Source organism: Miniopterus natalensis, chromosome 8, assembly GCF_054644295.1.
Source record: "Miniopterus natalensis isolate mMinNat1 chromosome 8, mMinNat1.hap1, whole genome shotgun sequence".
In the NCBI taxonomy this organism is placed as follows: Eukaryota; Metazoa; Chordata; class Mammalia; order Chiroptera; family Miniopteridae; genus Miniopterus; species Miniopterus natalensis.
In genome coordinates this window covers 45790448-45807132 of record NC_142088.1, presented here as the reverse complement: position 1 = coordinate 45807132, position 16685 = coordinate 45790448, and the positions used below count along the sequence as shown (strand labels likewise).

General features: G+C 33.8%; 1 protein-coding gene and 1 non-coding gene across 5 annotated transcripts in view; one reads left to right on the top strand and one right to left on the bottom strand.

Moving 5' to 3' along the window:
- Window positions 1-16685, top strand: part of SCN2A (sodium voltage-gated channel alpha subunit 2) — a 79126-nt gene that overhangs the window by 38376 nt on the left and 24065 nt on the right. For all 4 annotated transcript variants that reach the window (XM_016198460.2, XM_016198615.2, XM_016198536.2 and 1 more), the window contains 3 exons: window positions 1823-1996; window positions 3612-3968; window positions 9299-9778. In XM_016198460.2, coding sequence (XP_016053946.2) covers window positions 1823-1996; window positions 3612-3968; window positions 9299-9778 — 1011 coding nt within the window. The remainder of the gene's footprint in view (window positions 1-1822; window positions 1997-3611; window positions 3969-9298; window positions 9779-16685) is intronic.
- Window positions 4230-4333, bottom strand: LOC148092614 (small nucleolar RNA U13). Its single transcript, XR_015714950.1, has one exon. It is a non-coding gene; the product is annotated as a small nucleolar RNA U13 (small nucleolar RNA).

The following is a 16685-nucleotide window of genomic DNA, read 5'->3' as shown; positions in this document are numbered from 1 at the left end:
AAACAGCCTAGTGTGCACATTCAGGTTAATGAAGGTGAGTGTGCCATGACCAAGGATAACAACCTGCTTGGCAAGTTCGAATTCACAGGCATACCTCCTGCACCTCACGGTGATCCTCAGACTAAAGTCAATTTTGATATCGATGCTAATGGTATTCTCAATGTTTCTGCTGTGGCTAAGAGTACAAGAAAAGAGAACAAGATTACCATCACTAACGACAAGGGTCATCTGAGCAAGGAAGACATTGAGCCCATGGTCCAAGAAACTGAGAAGTACAAAGCTGAAGATGAGAAGTAGCAGGACAAAGTGTCTTCCAAGAATTCAGTTGAATCCTATGCATTCTGCAGGAAAGCAACTGTTGAAGATGAAAAATTTCAGGGCAAGATTAATGATGAAGACAAATAGAAGATTCTTGAGAAGTGTAATGACATTATCAACTGGCTTGATAAATCGAACTAGACTGCAAAGAAGGAAGAATGTGAACACCAGCAGAAAGAGCTGGGAAAAGTCTGCAACTTCACCATTACCAAGCTGTACCTAAGTGCAGGAGACCATCAAAGAGGTGGATGTAGCCAACCTTGAGCATAGATTTAGCATTGTTTCACATAAAATATAGAAAGACCCAAATTTACAACAAATTTCATGGCAATTTTAAAAGTTGAGCTGTTATATTCTAAATAACTGAGCATTCTTCATACTTGAATATGGAATATGTGCACAGGAAAAGGGAAAAATGCGGTTTTTAAGCCCTCTATAGTAATATGAAAAATGTGATGTCTTAAATAAAACTACTTAAAATTGGTGCATACAAAAAAAAAAACGCTGCTAAATGAAGTTCTTCAAGCTGGAGGGGGCGAAAACATCAGATGGAAATTTGAATTTGGGAATGATAGTCACTATAAATAAATGTGAGTAAATAGAAAATACTTTTTATCTTAATTTCTTTAAAAGACTACTGTTTAAAGCAAGGGTTAATAGCTTATGTAAGTGTAAAACATATGAAAAGATTAGCAAATTGATTAGGGTAGCAAAGATTTCTTAGAAAAGAGACAAAAACTGCTATACATTATCTAAATATCCATATAATATTCAAACATTGGAATTCTACTCAATAATAAAAGGACAATAAATGTAATACAGGAAGGGGTGAATTTCAACTTAAAATATTCAAGAACTATGTGGAAAACTCAGTAAGACTCTTGCTTGGGTTTCTGAGTTGGTTACCAAGGTAGAGAGTGATTCCATTTACGTGTACTGAGTTAGAAAATATCAGAAGAGAAGCAAGGGTGTACAGAAAAAGTGGTAAGGTAAATTTTGGACCTGTTGAATTTGAGGTACCTGTGAAATAGTCGTCCAGTGAAGGTGTTGAATAGGCAGGTGGGTGTGTAGTTCTGGAGCTCAGGAGGTATGCTAGAATAAAAAAAAAATCTCAAAATTTAAACTTATTGTAAACGGAAAATTAGAGTAACAAGGTCCAGGACAGAGACCTATGAAGAAATGTAATATTGAATAATTTGTTAGAGAAAGAAAAGTATTCAGGGAGGCGTGAATCACTAATTCCAGAGCCATTTATATAAGAATATAAAAATTAGAATATTAATTTTATTATCTTAACTCATTCACTCTTCATCACTTGATAAACCTTAAATATTGTAAACAATTAAATATTGATTAGAATACAAATCATTTGAGGATATAGTTTGCTGACCTGAACCAATTTTTAAAATACAGAATTGTGATTTGTTGGCAGTAAATTAAATTGCTCAATAATTATTTATGTTTTTAAGATTATTCACTCATGTAATAAACATTTCTCATTTAGGTCTTCACTGGGATCTTCACAGCAGAAATGTTTCTCAAGATAATTGCCATGGATCCATATTATTACTTTCAAGAAGGCTGGAATATTTTTGATGGTTTGATTGTGAGCCTTAGTTTGATGGAACTTGGTTTGGCAAATGTGGAAGGACTGTCAGTTCTTCGATCATTCCGGCTGGTAAATTAACTGGGCATATCCATAATATTTTATAATTAATTTAATTTGTTGCCACCCTTTTTAGTAACCATTATGAGATTTTACATGGTTATAATATTATTTGAATAGATTTTTAAAACAAACCAGATTGCCCCGCAACTGAATGGTAATTTCTTCTACATCGTAGTTTAAATGGATAGCTTAATTATATTCAAATGAACAGACAACAGTTATCTTCTTAGTAATTGAATGGCAGGGTTGTGGGCTCGATCAATGACTCTCTCATCATTGATGTTTCTATCTCTCTCTCTCCCTCTCCTTTCCCCTCTCTGAAATCAATAAAGATATAAAAAAATAAAAATAAAATTAAGAGACAAAAATGTCACTTGATACATTTCCATTTAAAGTTTCATATGCTTTATTGTTCTATTTGAGTTAGTTCCAATTTTTGGTGAGCTATTGCCAAATAACAGAGGTTGTAGATAGTTGCTAAAAGTAGATTTCTAGGTAACTTATCTTTTTTTTAAATTCTCACCTGAGGACATGCTTATTGGTTTTAGAGAGAGGGGAAGGGAAAGAGAGACACAGAGAGAGAAAGAGAGAGAGAAGCATCAGTGTGAGAGAGAACGTCAATCAGTTGCCTTCTGCACATGCCCTGACCCAACTACTTTTAAAAATGTTTAGTAAATCTTTGTGATAATGTGATGCAGTTTAAGGAAATAGGAAGCATAATATTATTAGCATCTTGCTTAGAATGTCAGGCTTTTTGCATTAATTATTCTCTGGGAATAAATTAAACATTATGGTGCTTCTTTTGATTCTTTCAGTCACTTAGATGCCATTAAATAATGCAGTGCTCTGGGCCTGACATTTATTGAAGCAACAGAAATAAAATGCTAATGCTGTTTAACTATAAATGGCATTTTAGAGGTCTCTATGACCTAATACAACCAATGAGTCAGGGACAGTGATGAAGAGCCATTTACATACTCTGAGTTGTTGATTAATGAAGTCACTGAAGACATAAAGGTTGACAAAATGCAGCTTTTATGTAAGACCAAGTATTTCTTCTTTGAATATAATAAATCTTTAAAATATAACCTAATATCACAGCCAGCTAAAGATATAGTAAGTTTAAAGCAATCTTAATTTCTAAAAATTACTTGTTTTTTCTCTTATACCTTATGTAATTTTTTAAATTTTATCTGCACTTTTGCATTTTAGCATAATATTTCAAGTACACTGAAACAATATATCCACTTTGGTTTAAATAATGAGAGCTTTTACCTCTCTGAAAGTCTTAGTTAATTACCATTAATCTTAAATACCTCAATTCCTTACAGAAAAACAAAAGAATATTACATATGCTTATGTAAGATTCTGGGAAATTTGGTATCTTTTATTCTTAAAATACCAATAAAAACTGTACAACATAATTATTTTATTTATACTGTAGATTAATTCCAAATGAATAATACCCCATGATATCAAATAAACTGATACATTTGCTAGATAATAGTTTGACACACAAATAATTCATAACCCTACAACTGAGACATTGTAGATTTTCCATATAAATAGATTTGTAGATTCTTTAGAAGACAGGAAGTAACAGCCTTCTTAATTTTGTTTCCAGCTCCGAGTTTTCAAATTGGCAAAATCCTGGCCCACCTTGAATATGCTAATTAAGATTATTGGCAATTCAGTGGGGGCCCTGGGCAACCTCACCTTGGTGTTGGCCATCATCGTCTTCATTTTTGCCGTGGTTGGCATGCAGCTTTTTGGTAAGAGCTACAAAGAATGTGTCTGCAAGATTTCCAACGACTGTGAGCTTCCACGTTGGCACATGCATGACTTCTTCCACTCCTTCCTGATTGTGTTCCGCGTGCTGTGTGGAGAGTGGATAGAGACCATGTGGGACTGCATGGAGGTCGCTGGCCAAACCATGTGCCTTACTGTCTTCATGATGGTCATGGTCATTGGAAACCTAGTGGTATGTAAAATTATTTTTCTCATTTTCAGTAAAATATAATGTAACCATATAAAACTATGTTCAACTGAAGAATGTTTTATATGTTTTGTTTTCTTTTTTATCAAGGCCATTTCCAATTCTAAATTATTCATTATTTCAGGAGCCATGTATAGTTTAGACTATTGAAATCCACATAACTCTTTTTAGAAACTTTTAAATTATTTATTTATTCTCTTATTGAAATATAATTGACATATATAACATAAACTTTTTTTTAATGCACATCATATGGATAATGTGCTGAAGTTGGAACAAGGTTTGAGGGAGGCACATCTCATACAAGAGTGTGAACACCCATTCATCATGCTTATGAACTACAAAAGGATTTATAGCATAAACTCTTAAGATACCTTTTGAGCCAAAGTTGTTCTTCATCACTACCTCTTACTATTCCACAGAGAGAGCCATTTCTGGCTTTTATCTTTCAGTTCTTGTGCTAAAACATGGAAGAGTTATTAAGAACTGCCACTCATTTTATTTATAAGTACTAACAACAGTATCACTTGAAACTGTTTTAAATCTGAGTTTCCAACAAATTGGAGTTAAAAAATAAATTAGTGATTTTCTCAGTCCATTAAGAGTACACGGAGTCCTGAGTGCCTAGAAACTATAGTATGAACAAGTAACATTGACTCAAGAAGTACTTATTATCATTTCTATGTAAAATGAGCCAGGCCCAGTACCTCTGCATTGGGCCCTGGAGGCAAGGGAAAGATGATAAGAAAATAAATATACCACAGTCATAAATTCATTTACTCAAACAGAAGTTAAAATAGGAAGTATCTAATACATGTCAAAAGATATGAAAACAAAGTGCCTTATGTCAAGTTCACAGAAGGGAAAAATTGATTTACAGTGGCAAGGATCACCAGGAAAGGTTTTGTCAGGGAGTTAGGACCTGAAACATCTTTAATTGAGGTGTAGATTTTAACTTGATAGGAAGAAAGACTGACCATCCAAAATCAGGAAACAGTGAACCCAGTGGTTGAGGAACAGTAGACCCTGTGGGAGGGATTAGGTTCTTGTACTTTATAGTTAAGCAACTATACTGAGTTGCTTGATTAGGTCCCATTCCAGTGTAACAGAACAAAGGTTGCCATAAGCAATATTTTAAAGTATGTAATTTATAAACTTAATTTCATGTCACATAAGAATACCCCCGAATTCCCCAAAGGGAGAAAAAAAGGAAGGGTAACAAAAGACAGAAGATTATCATTTTATTTCTATACATTATTAGATTGCAACCTCCTCGGTATAGGTTAGATAATGCTGACCTATTCTTCAGGTAATAAGAAACGTGAACAGTGTACAATCCAGAAACAGGAACAGTGGTTCAAAACAACAAATATTTATTATCTCATAGTTTGTGTGGGTCAGAAATTCGGGACCAGTTTAACTGGATGGTCCTGGCTCAGGATCTATCATAAGATTGCCATCCAGATGTTGGCTGGGGCCTCAGTTATCTTAACTTCCAATTGCCATCCAGATGTTGGCTGAGGCCTCAGTTATCTTCCAAGAAAGCTCTTTCTCATGGCTACTGACAGGGGATCCCAATTCCTTATTGGCTTTAGTTTCTGTCCACATGAACCTCTCCTTAGGGTTATTAAGTATCTTTATGACCTGGCAACTGGCTACTCCCAGAGCAGGTGATGAAGAGAGAAGGCAACGAGAAAACCCTCTTTATGTTCTAATCTTGAAGTTGCATACTGTCACTTCCGCTATAGTCTACTCTTTAGAAGGTAGTCACTAAGAGCTCGCACTTAAGAAGAGGAATTAGGCCTTAAATTTTGAAAGGAGGAGTATTAAATCACTTATAAACGTATTTTAAAGCTACCACCATCCCCAATACAATTTGCTTTCAGAAAAGTGCAAAATTTCATAGAACAGAAAGAAATGGTCATAGGGTTAAATAGAACAGAAACAAAGAAAAGATCATAAGTTTGTATTAGAGATTTGATTATATGTAATAAATATAATATAAATTATAAATAACATATATAATATATATGGCATACATTGGAAGAAGAGATGAAAAGGCAGAAAACTGAGTCCTTTATGACAATAATACATGAACAGATCAGACCATAACAGGGAATTCATAGTGGGAGCAGTAGAAAGGAAGTTTGAGGCCAGGCTATGTAGAGTTTAATTTATGAAAAGGCTGACTATGCATAACAAAATTGAATTTTTTAATACTCAATTCAAAGCTACAGATGGCTTTTTATCAGGAAGATGACAAAGTGCAAGTGGCATTTCAGTAAAGTTTATATACCAGGAAAATGCAGACTGGATTTAAAGAGAAAAAAACATATCACATATCTTCTATTAAGTGTACTGAAATAAGATCCATCTCTTTAATATGTCATTGTACAAAGGATTAAAATTGAAAAGAGAATTTCAGTTAGTATCTATACCTATGGATGACATTTAATATTAATTGGATTGCTATCCATACATAAAAAGACATAGCCTGTAAAATAATAATCTCAGTCTACTGGCATAAATTTAAAATCTGTACCTTTAAGAAAAAAATTAAAGGTTTTTCTTCCTTTTTTGAGTATTAGTTTTAAAAAAAGTTCCTTTGTTTTGTGATATACTGGATATATTTCTGGAGTACCTAAGGTAGTGATATGTGATTTTTATCAGTGTTAAGGAAATGTGTTCGTATCACATTTGCTGAAATGAGATTAAACGAGCTTGATGCACTGCCGCCTACAATTCTTCCTTCTCGTGCTCACCACAGAGAGAAAAGTCCCCAAGGAAAAGCTGGCATAGCCCCCTTTAAATACGGTTAAAATACCCCATGGAGCTCCACCACAGGAGGTGTGAGTGATCACTGCCAGGTCCACAGGCAAGACAGAGGTGGGGCCACAGACTGCTCTTCCCAGGGCCAGGATTTTTTAATAACCATTCTTGCTTTTTTGATACTATGGCCAGAGATCTTTTTACAGGTTCAAGGCAGGTGTTGCAGAAAAAGAATGTGACTTTTTGGAGGTTACTACTTCTAGAAGCAGCTGACCCAGTCTCCTTCTCTAAGTGAAGGTGGGGAATTAGCTCACAGGAATATTGTGAAAGTTTTGGGTCTCACAAATTGTGAAACAGGTTGGCGAAAGCATTGATACCGGTAACGTATTTCAATCTTGGACCCCATATGGAAATTAAGCTAAAACTTTTATTCCACGTGAAAGGGCCACGTGAAAGGGTTGATTTCACTCAATGAGTTAGAAGTCTGTCCGTGTGAAACAGAATTCAGGATTTCAGTCCCCGAGTGAGCTTGTTAAACTGTGTTCCCTTACTGTTGACCTCGCCAACCACCCTGGTCAGCTGTTGTGCACAGACCCTTTGGTAACAGAGGAGGTCTAGACAAAGAGATTAACTTGGCTCACATAAATATTTCCAAGAAAATAAGGTAAATTGAAAGATAGTATTGCAGAGGTAGGTTGTATCATAATAACAGCTAAACCTTCTCAAGGGTTCACTGTGTGCCAGTAGCTGTGTGGGGGCCACATGGTTCTTTAATTAAATCTTTACAACTATCTTATAAGCTAGGCACTGGGAAAATTATTATATCTCTTTTACAGATGAGGAAACAGGCTCAGATTGGTGTTGCTACTTCTCTAGAGCCATATAGTTAATAACTGACAGAAACTCAACTTTTTCCCAGCACTCTAATTTTAATAAGGGAGAGGAGCAGGCCGTTTACATAAAATGAAAATGACACTTTCACAAATAGGGTACCTACCCCGAAAGTTAGAAAAACAAATATAGATTGGACCTCTGGGAGGGTTGATTGATTATATCAAGAAAATTTCCACTTAGACAAAGACATTACATTCATAAATCTGAAGCCATCAGGTCCGGAAAACAATATGACACCGATATTCAGTTTTATTACAGATAAAAACCAAAATTGAGCATTTTTTCTCTCTTTCATCTATTTCTCATCTAAATAATAAGTCAGACAAGTCACAATAAAATATAAATTTATCTGTAAATTCCAGGTGTAAAGGAGCAGATCATAGTATGAATTCCAGGAGCCATGGTATAGCAACTAAGAGGTGTGTCAGTATAGACTCATAAAATTAGGTACAGTCCTTATTGGTCATCAATTGTTTTATTACCTTTCTTCCCACCATTGATTAGACTAACTAGTTAAACAAAGGAGTTCCAAGTCTCATTAGTTTATTGGAAAGATAAGAATGTAGTAAGAATGTTGCATCTTTTTTATTGAAATTTTACTTAAACTCTTTCTTAGGATCCTTCTTTTGTACTATTTTCTTTTTGTCTTTGACCCCCTTTTACAGCTATATCTTTCTTTTGTTCTGAATGCTTGAATAATCAGGAACTCATGGATATTGTCAATCAAATCCTGAAAAAATTTATATGACAGTCTGGTGCCCTGATTTCTTAGTAAATTACATCTTTATGAGAACACAGTGGGTACACAGTCACCAATCTTTTCTTTCTTTCTTTTTTCTTTTTTACAGAAATTTGGTTTTATATCTATTTTGAGTTGTCCAGACATAATAGCCAAAAAAAATTTTACATAAATCAAAATATGTCACTAATCTTTTCACACACTCATACCAATGGGGCCTATTTTTGGAGATGCAAGTTATAGACTAATTAGTGGTCGTATTCATGGGAATGCCTTTATTCCACAATCTTAAACTCAATATTGACATCATTATTATTGTATAATAACCATTTCTTTGTAATATTTTTAACCATTGTGTAAATCTAACAACTATGATTTTCTGAACCAAAAAATAATCTGGATTTTGATCTAGTAAAAGGTCTGTTTTTTCTAACTTGGCAAGTTATCTAGGTGGAAAAATTGGTATAAATGCATAAAAATCAAATCGTATTTAAATATATTGGAATCGTCTTTGGTTTTAAAAATAAAACTATAATAAATATCACTGTCCTGGAAATTCCAAGTTACATGGGCAAAGTACTTTGCATTCAGTTAAAACTTTTTTTTCTTTTCAATGTATTATTATCTAGATCCCTAAGATTTCTCTTTTGGAATGAGACAATATAGATATATTATGCAACAATGGTTTCAGTAACTTTACAACGATTAAAAAGGAAATCATGTTAATAGTATCCTTTGATATTGGCCAGATATTTATTTCACTCCGTTTTTTTTTCCAACATAGTTTAGTATGAGCTAGAAAAAAATACCTATTATGAAAAAAATTAAGTTTAAGAATCAATTTGGAAAGCTTCAGTCAAGAGCCATTGAAACGGCAGACTATTTTGATCTCTAATTTCCTCCTGTGTTGTAGGTCCTGAACCTCTTCCTGGCCTTGCTTTTGAGTTCCTTCAGCTCCGACAACCTTGCCGCCACCGATGACGATAACGAAATGAACAACCTCCAGATTGCTGTGGGAAGGATGCAGAAAGGAATTGATTATGTGAAAAGAAAACTACATGAATTTCTTCAGAAAGCCATTGTCCGAAAGCAGAAAGCTTTAGATGAAATTAAACCTCTTGAAGATCTAAATAACAAAAAAGACAGCTGTATTTCCAACCACACCACCGCGGAAATAGGCAAAGACCTCACTTACCTTAGAGATGGGAATGGGACTACCAGTGGCCTCGGCAGCAGTGTGGAGAAGTATGTCGTGGATGAAAGTGACTACATGTCCTTCATCAACAACCCCAGCCTCACCGTGACGGTGCCCATTGCTGTCGGAGAGTCGGACTTTGAAAATTTAAATACTGAAGAATTCAGCAGCGAATCAGATATGGAGGAAAGCAAAGAGGTAGGAATTTTTAAATAAGAAGATATTTTGGTATTATGCTTTAAAATATCAGACTTTTAAAATTATATATTTTTTTACAAAGAAAATAAGAAATATCTATTGATACAGTTGCTGTGGCAAACTGGTGACGCATTGATGCTAGATTAAAATATAGCTAGACAAATAATATATGCTCTTTTTCCCAGTATTTACTATTTTGAATTAATATGAAAATGCCGATTATTATGAATTTTTCTAATATTTAAATATAAATTTAGATTGGTGAAAATGCCTCAGGTTATCCACTATCCTCCGTACGATTCTCACACAATGGTGTTTTTTTTGGTATGGACTAGAAAAATACTTGGGCAAGAGGCTAGTTCCAATTCTGTTTATGCTACATTCTTGGCTCTTATGAAATACTTCATAAAATGTGATCTGATTTACTTTGCACATCATATTTATTCATGAAAATTTGATTGTAATCTTGGCTTGATATTTACATATAATTTCATGTTTTTTGGAGTAAATAATTTTTTTAAGGAAGCGAAGGCAGTAATGAGGAATCATAAATTCAGGGAAAATTTAAGTGTAGATACTAAAATTAACATATAAGTAACAAGGCTATATCTACTAGTTTCACAAAATAACTGATAAAATTCAAAGGGAATATTTTAAAACCTTATAGCCTGGGGCAAAGAATTGCTGTAGTTAGTTGAAGTCAAATGTTTATTAATAAGACAATTACCTTAAAATTAAATATCTTAAGATACAGTTAATACAATTTTGGATAAGCATAGTTGGTTGGGGTATATTGAAAGGGTGGGGCTTAATTTCTGGTATTTTATATGACTAGAAACTGAAGTCAGCATTTAGAAAATAAAATTGGGTCATTAAATTTTATTATCTATCCTCCTCTTATTGTTTTGAAATTATTCCTAACAGTTAATATTTCCCTTATAGTAAAGGAAGTCAATTTTTATTTTTATGTATGTTTAATTTTAGACTATCATGTAAACTAAGAATGAATTATAAAAAATCAAATGTTGAAGCCGTCAGTCCCTTTAAACTTTTGGCTAAGTTTGAGTATCTTTTGAGGTGTGAGTAACTTGTCATCCAGTCTTTTACTCAAAAATTTTAAGGCCTCAGGCTTCTCCAAAAGGCCACACATTTTTCCTCACCTCAAAGCACTGCGTTTGCCGTGAAAGGAATGTCCAGTAAGGTGGAGGTTATAGCAGGAAAACCCAAACTGTCTTCCCAATTTTTCCTGTTGTCATTAAATTTTTCCTTTGTTTTTGATTTAAGTACTCCAAAATCATATGTGTGAAGTCGGTACTTTGGAATTGGAGGCAGACAACTGATTGTTATAAACAGAATTATTTTATTGGTTCAGCTGTGGAGTCCTTTAATTATCTTCCCACCCTAGAGATTGTTACCTGGGTGTTAAAATTTATTATTTGGAGAAATTTTCAATTGTGGTTTTATCTCAAACTTCCTAAACATAAACTCATAAGCTAATAAAAGATTAGGCAATAGGTAGGAAGGGAAATATGTGCAGGTTTTAACCTTTTGGTATTTTACATGATCTCTCTAACACCAGACAACAAGAGAATTGAAACAATCAAGGGTTCCCAATATTTCCACCTGAAATATTTGTTTCAGTGTTCTGTCTTCAGGTTATTTTTATCTGGTCCTTTTTTTAACTGGTGGGATGGGATAATGCTGTTAAATATTGCATGGCATGTAGAGTTGTAAAAAATGGTGTGAGCCTTATTGATATTTTTTCTAAGTGGTTAAAAAAATTAAAGGGAAAAAACAGAGCACTTTTTAATTTTTGGAATTCCTAAATGATTTCCTTTTTATAGGGCAGATTAGCCAAGCAGACCCAGAGGTTGTTTAGGTTTTGAACTAATCTCTTCCATTTTGTCTTTGCCAAATCTGCATGATTCTTTGATAGTTCTGTAGATTCTCTAGAATACGTAATTTTAAATTCATGTCATAATCATGTACGCTTTAACTCCTACGTTACTTTTTACTATATTTAATGTAATTCGTTTTGTACTTTGTGATTTTGAATGATTGATTTTTCTTGAGCGTTTTAATAACGCTGAAAGCATGCTCAAATGATTTTTCGAAGTGAACTTTACTAGTGCAATATGGTGACCTTCACTGCTTACCATTCTTACTTCTCGCAGGGGTAAAATCAAGCTGGAGCCATCAAGAATGCAGCTCTGGGGGTTTTTAACCAGCCAGAGGCTCGTGCCACCACTTTTACCCAGGTTACCTAAGCAAGTTGTACATATATAAATAGAATCAGTTTCTAAATGAATTTTGACTGGCCTGCATGTTACTCAGCTACATTCCTTGCCCATCCATTGGCAGTAAAATAAAAACATGCACAGCTGCTCTTATGCTGAGTCATAAAGCATGGTCAGGCAAGTGTGGCAACCCAACTTTTAAAAACATGATTTAGCTGCTAGTTTTCTTACATAGATTTTCAATGGAAATTATGTGCAGTGAAAAGTAAAAGTGCATGCCTTTATGGATTATTTAATTTCCATTTAACGTTACAGAGTTTTGAACATGCTAAGGGTCTAAAGGAGAGATGTAGGTACTCTTTGAAAGACTCTTGCAGAAAAGCTTTTTCTTGCCATTCCCCCCCCCCTTTTATTTATTTTTTTCAATTTTTTTAAAATATAGCCTTAATGAGTTGTACTTTATTGGTAATTTTTTGGTTTGGTATCATATTAAGTTTTTCTGAAGGGTAATCTGCAAATTAAAGCAATCCTTTATACATGTGCAAAGTTCCTGAAGGATGCCTTTGTGTTATAATAACGTAAATGAATTGGAATGTTTATGTTTTGGCTGCTAGCAGCATGGGTATAATTTTTATCTGCTTCATTTTAGAGAAAATAGCGTTGCTTTATTTAGCAATTGACTAAAAGTATTTTGCATTTATAATATGATCCCCTTGGAGATTCTGCTGTTTACCCCTAAAACTCTTAAGACAGAAAAACAACAGGAAATATGTTTTTTATGCAAAAAATAATAAGAAAGACAGTCTTATAGGTGGTATTTTCATTCTGAAAATAGATCTGAAATCCACTTTTTTTATCCTATTGTTCCTAAGTCCTTTGTGTTTTTATCTCTCCTCTATTTTATCCAGCCTGCTGGGAAACTTTCTCCTGAAAAATATTATTTAAATATGTCATCCACTACAGACTCCTACATAGGAAGAGAATCGTTGTGAGCCCTTGCCCCTTTGGTATTTTTGAAAAGAAGGGACCTCCTTTGTCATGTGACTATGGAAATGGGTGTAACAGTGTTCTGTGAGATCTATTTGGTGGATCTTTCATTTCCTGATGTTGAAATCACTTTTTTGTGCCAAAATATGCTAACCAGATTACTCAATCTAATAATTATTTTTCTAAACTATTAGTTTTTCACTTAGATACAGTTTCCTTTTCTTCTGTCATCAAAACTATAAAACAACCCTACCATAAACATTTTTGCTTCTTTAGAAGGAGCAAGGATCTTTCCATTCTTGGAGCATCCTCTTATACTTTGGAACAAAATATTCAGTCACTGACACTCTACATTCATGAAAGATAGAGCCTCATATATTGGAGGAAAGATATATAGAATGAGACCAAAGATATGGTATAATTGTGCACAATTTAACACATATGCACAGGGACTAGAGATAATTTTTTTCCCTATTATGTATTAATTCTTCAGGAAAAGCGCACTATACAACTCCTTAGGATAATGGCATATTTTTCTCAGTTTCTTGAAAAGAGACAAGGTTAGTCTCCTTATTCTCCAAGTATCCCCTTTTCCAAGTTCCTTTGAAGAGAGGTATAAGACAGAAAGGAGATTTGGCTGCAGTAAGTATAGAAGGACACAAACTAAATAGGAACTGATTAAAATTGACCATTTATTCTCAATTCTCACTTTATTACAGTTGCCAATTTTCTTTAATAGGCCTCTGGTCCTCCCTTGGGAAACATTCTCTGTGTTTTAAAGATGTATACATAATGAATTCTAATACTTAAGTGGTGGGAAGGGGAAAAGTTGCATAGGGAAGGCTTGGGTAAGCAATGTCCGAATGGGTTCAATAGGAAACCATCGATGATTTTATCCTGAAAAATGTGAAGTTCTCAAGGGAATCTTTTCCAGTAGGATAGTAAGGAAGGAAAAGGCTCTAAATATCCTGTAAGAACAAAATAAGCCAAATATGTGTGCCCTTGGGGCACTGGTAATCTGCTGAGGGTTAGGTCATAAGGGTTACTTTTGCCATCCCAAGAAAGAGATTTAAGATCCTGTGATTCATAGATCAGAGAATTTTGTAATGTATTCATTATGAAGAATAAAAGATTTTCTGGATGATGTAGTACAATAATAATGATACTTTTGATTTTTCCATCTTTCTTACTAAGGAAGCAACACCAACCACTCTGTTGAGTACTAAAGTGTGACTTTGGCCTTAAGATTATCCCAAAGCAAGCAAGGCCATCACTTTCATTGTTCCAGTGTTAAAACTTTTCATGTAGAAAGACCCAGAGCTCTTTAAGTAGAGAGTAGAATTAGGATCCATGTGGAACAAAGGATTGCCACTCTTGAAGACCAAACTTTTAGTTAGATATGGAATACTTGATTTAATCTGTATTTGAATGATCTTTTTATTTTTAAAAATCTCATTTTTATTGATTCAGATTAGAATATACTACTCTTTTTTCTAAATCATATACAATTTTTAATAATTACATTTCCTTAGCAATAACTTCATGAGAAACAAGTGTGCTTATGAAAAACTTAATCAGAAGTAAAGTTTTCTCTCCCTTTTTCTGTTTAATTATTTTTGCAAGTATTTTCTGAAAGAAAGACAATTATTTTGACACATTGATGTTAATAATTTATCAATGATGTAGAAAGTAAAAGAACTATATTTTTAAAAATACAAACTGAAATATTTGTGTCTTGATATTTACTTATTAGCAAAATATGATTTTGCCCTGCTTAATTCCTATAACTATAATTACCCAGCTCTTAGAAGAATTCAGAAAAATTTAAATAATACAAGCCCTGTAATAGGATTTTCACTTAAAAAAGGTTTAATATTTTCATTTAAAGTAAATGATTGCCAGTGCTATTCATAGCAAATAAAAATTTGCGATTCCTGTTTGATATCTTTACTATCCTGACACCGGAGTAGTTTCATATTTTGTTAAAGTTTAATGAGGTAAGGGCTACTCTAATAATATCATTTGGTCTACTGGTTTCCTGAGAAATATTCTCAGATAATAAAAAAATAAACTACCCCTCTAAATTTAGCAAAGGGGAAGTATAACACTGGTCAAGAACAGAACTTGAAATTACAGACCTGGCTTTATTTCTAGTCAGTTAATATTCTGATCTCTTACTCATGTGGCATTTTGTAGTAAACTATGCCCAGATTGAAGTATTAGCAGCAACCTTTATTTGAGAATTTTTTTGTGTATGGGTACTAATAGTTCCATATAATGATATGTGTTTGACCCTTCTAATTGGTGAATTAGCACTGTAGTTAGGATTGATTGTAATTATGACCTTATCTGAAGTTGAAGATTTTTATATTTTTAATTTGATTCATTTGGTTTTTATAGGCACTTTACAAATTTTTACTGTTTTAGTCGATGTATTTTATACTATTATGATATTTACTTCTTGTGACTTTAAGAAAGTCACTGAATTGAGGTTATCTAGAAAGGTTTTATGAATCAGAATTTCTTGCCTACATCTCAGGATTATCATTTAAAGCAATTTTTTTCATGAAATATCCCAATGCATCTTTATCTCTAATCTACATTATTACATGTAAGAATATGAATATAACTTGAACTTATACTAAGTTCACAGTCATGAGACATGGGAATCAACAATATCACAAGAGCTATTTCAAACCTACAGTATTTAATTACATGTCACTTCTACTAAATGTTTTAAATTGATAAACTTTGGGTTTACCTATGAATCATCAAAGAAATTCCCTAAGGAATTCTGGCAAAATGGGGTACAAAAGATCTAGAGTCCGGCTACTGATTCATTATGACTTTTGACAAGATGATCAAAGACCCATTTCCTTCTCTAAACAGACACTGGAATGTTGATGTTGAGGATTAATGTTCAACCTAAATCCTTCATTTGTAAACCAAGTGAAGCTATTCAAATAAACATGAGAGAGGTAGGACCTGTGTTGTTCCACAGCAGAGGAAAGATGGAGAAGGAGGAGACTTGCTCTCCTTAAAGAGCTTCCCTTCACTTGCTGGGACTGTAGATCCATGTACACAGGGAAAAGAGAGAAAACACTGTCAAAATTATTATTAGTTTTCCTGACTTCAAAGTTAAACTACGGTTTACTTCATAGACTCATCTCAGGTCTGAATAATTGGAAGCCTGGTGTTGGGACAGCACTCTTAATTCTAAGTGTTGTTGGTCATTACACAATTCAAAATCTTGAAGGATCTGTGTTATTCTGCACCTGAAGTCAGAATATTATGTGTACACCTTGAATGTGAAGGTATTAGATAGGAGGTGTCAGAAATAGTTAGTGGTGGAATAAGAGTCCATGTAGTATTCCCTCATTTACCTAACAAACATCTATCAAACACAGACATTGGTGTCAGGCACTAGAGATACAGAGATGGCAAGAGCATGACATTTATTTCAAAAGATTAAGTCTGGTGAGATATGTCTTCTAGAAGTACAAAATATCTTACTTTGCACTTTTGAAAAAGTAATAACATGACCTTTGAGTACATAAATATTCAGCTTCCATAAAAAAAACACACAACACACTTATCCCTTGCTGGTGCGGCTCAGTTGGTTGAGCAACATCTCATGCACCAGAAGGTCTCTGGTTCGATTTCCGCCAGGGAAGGACATGCCC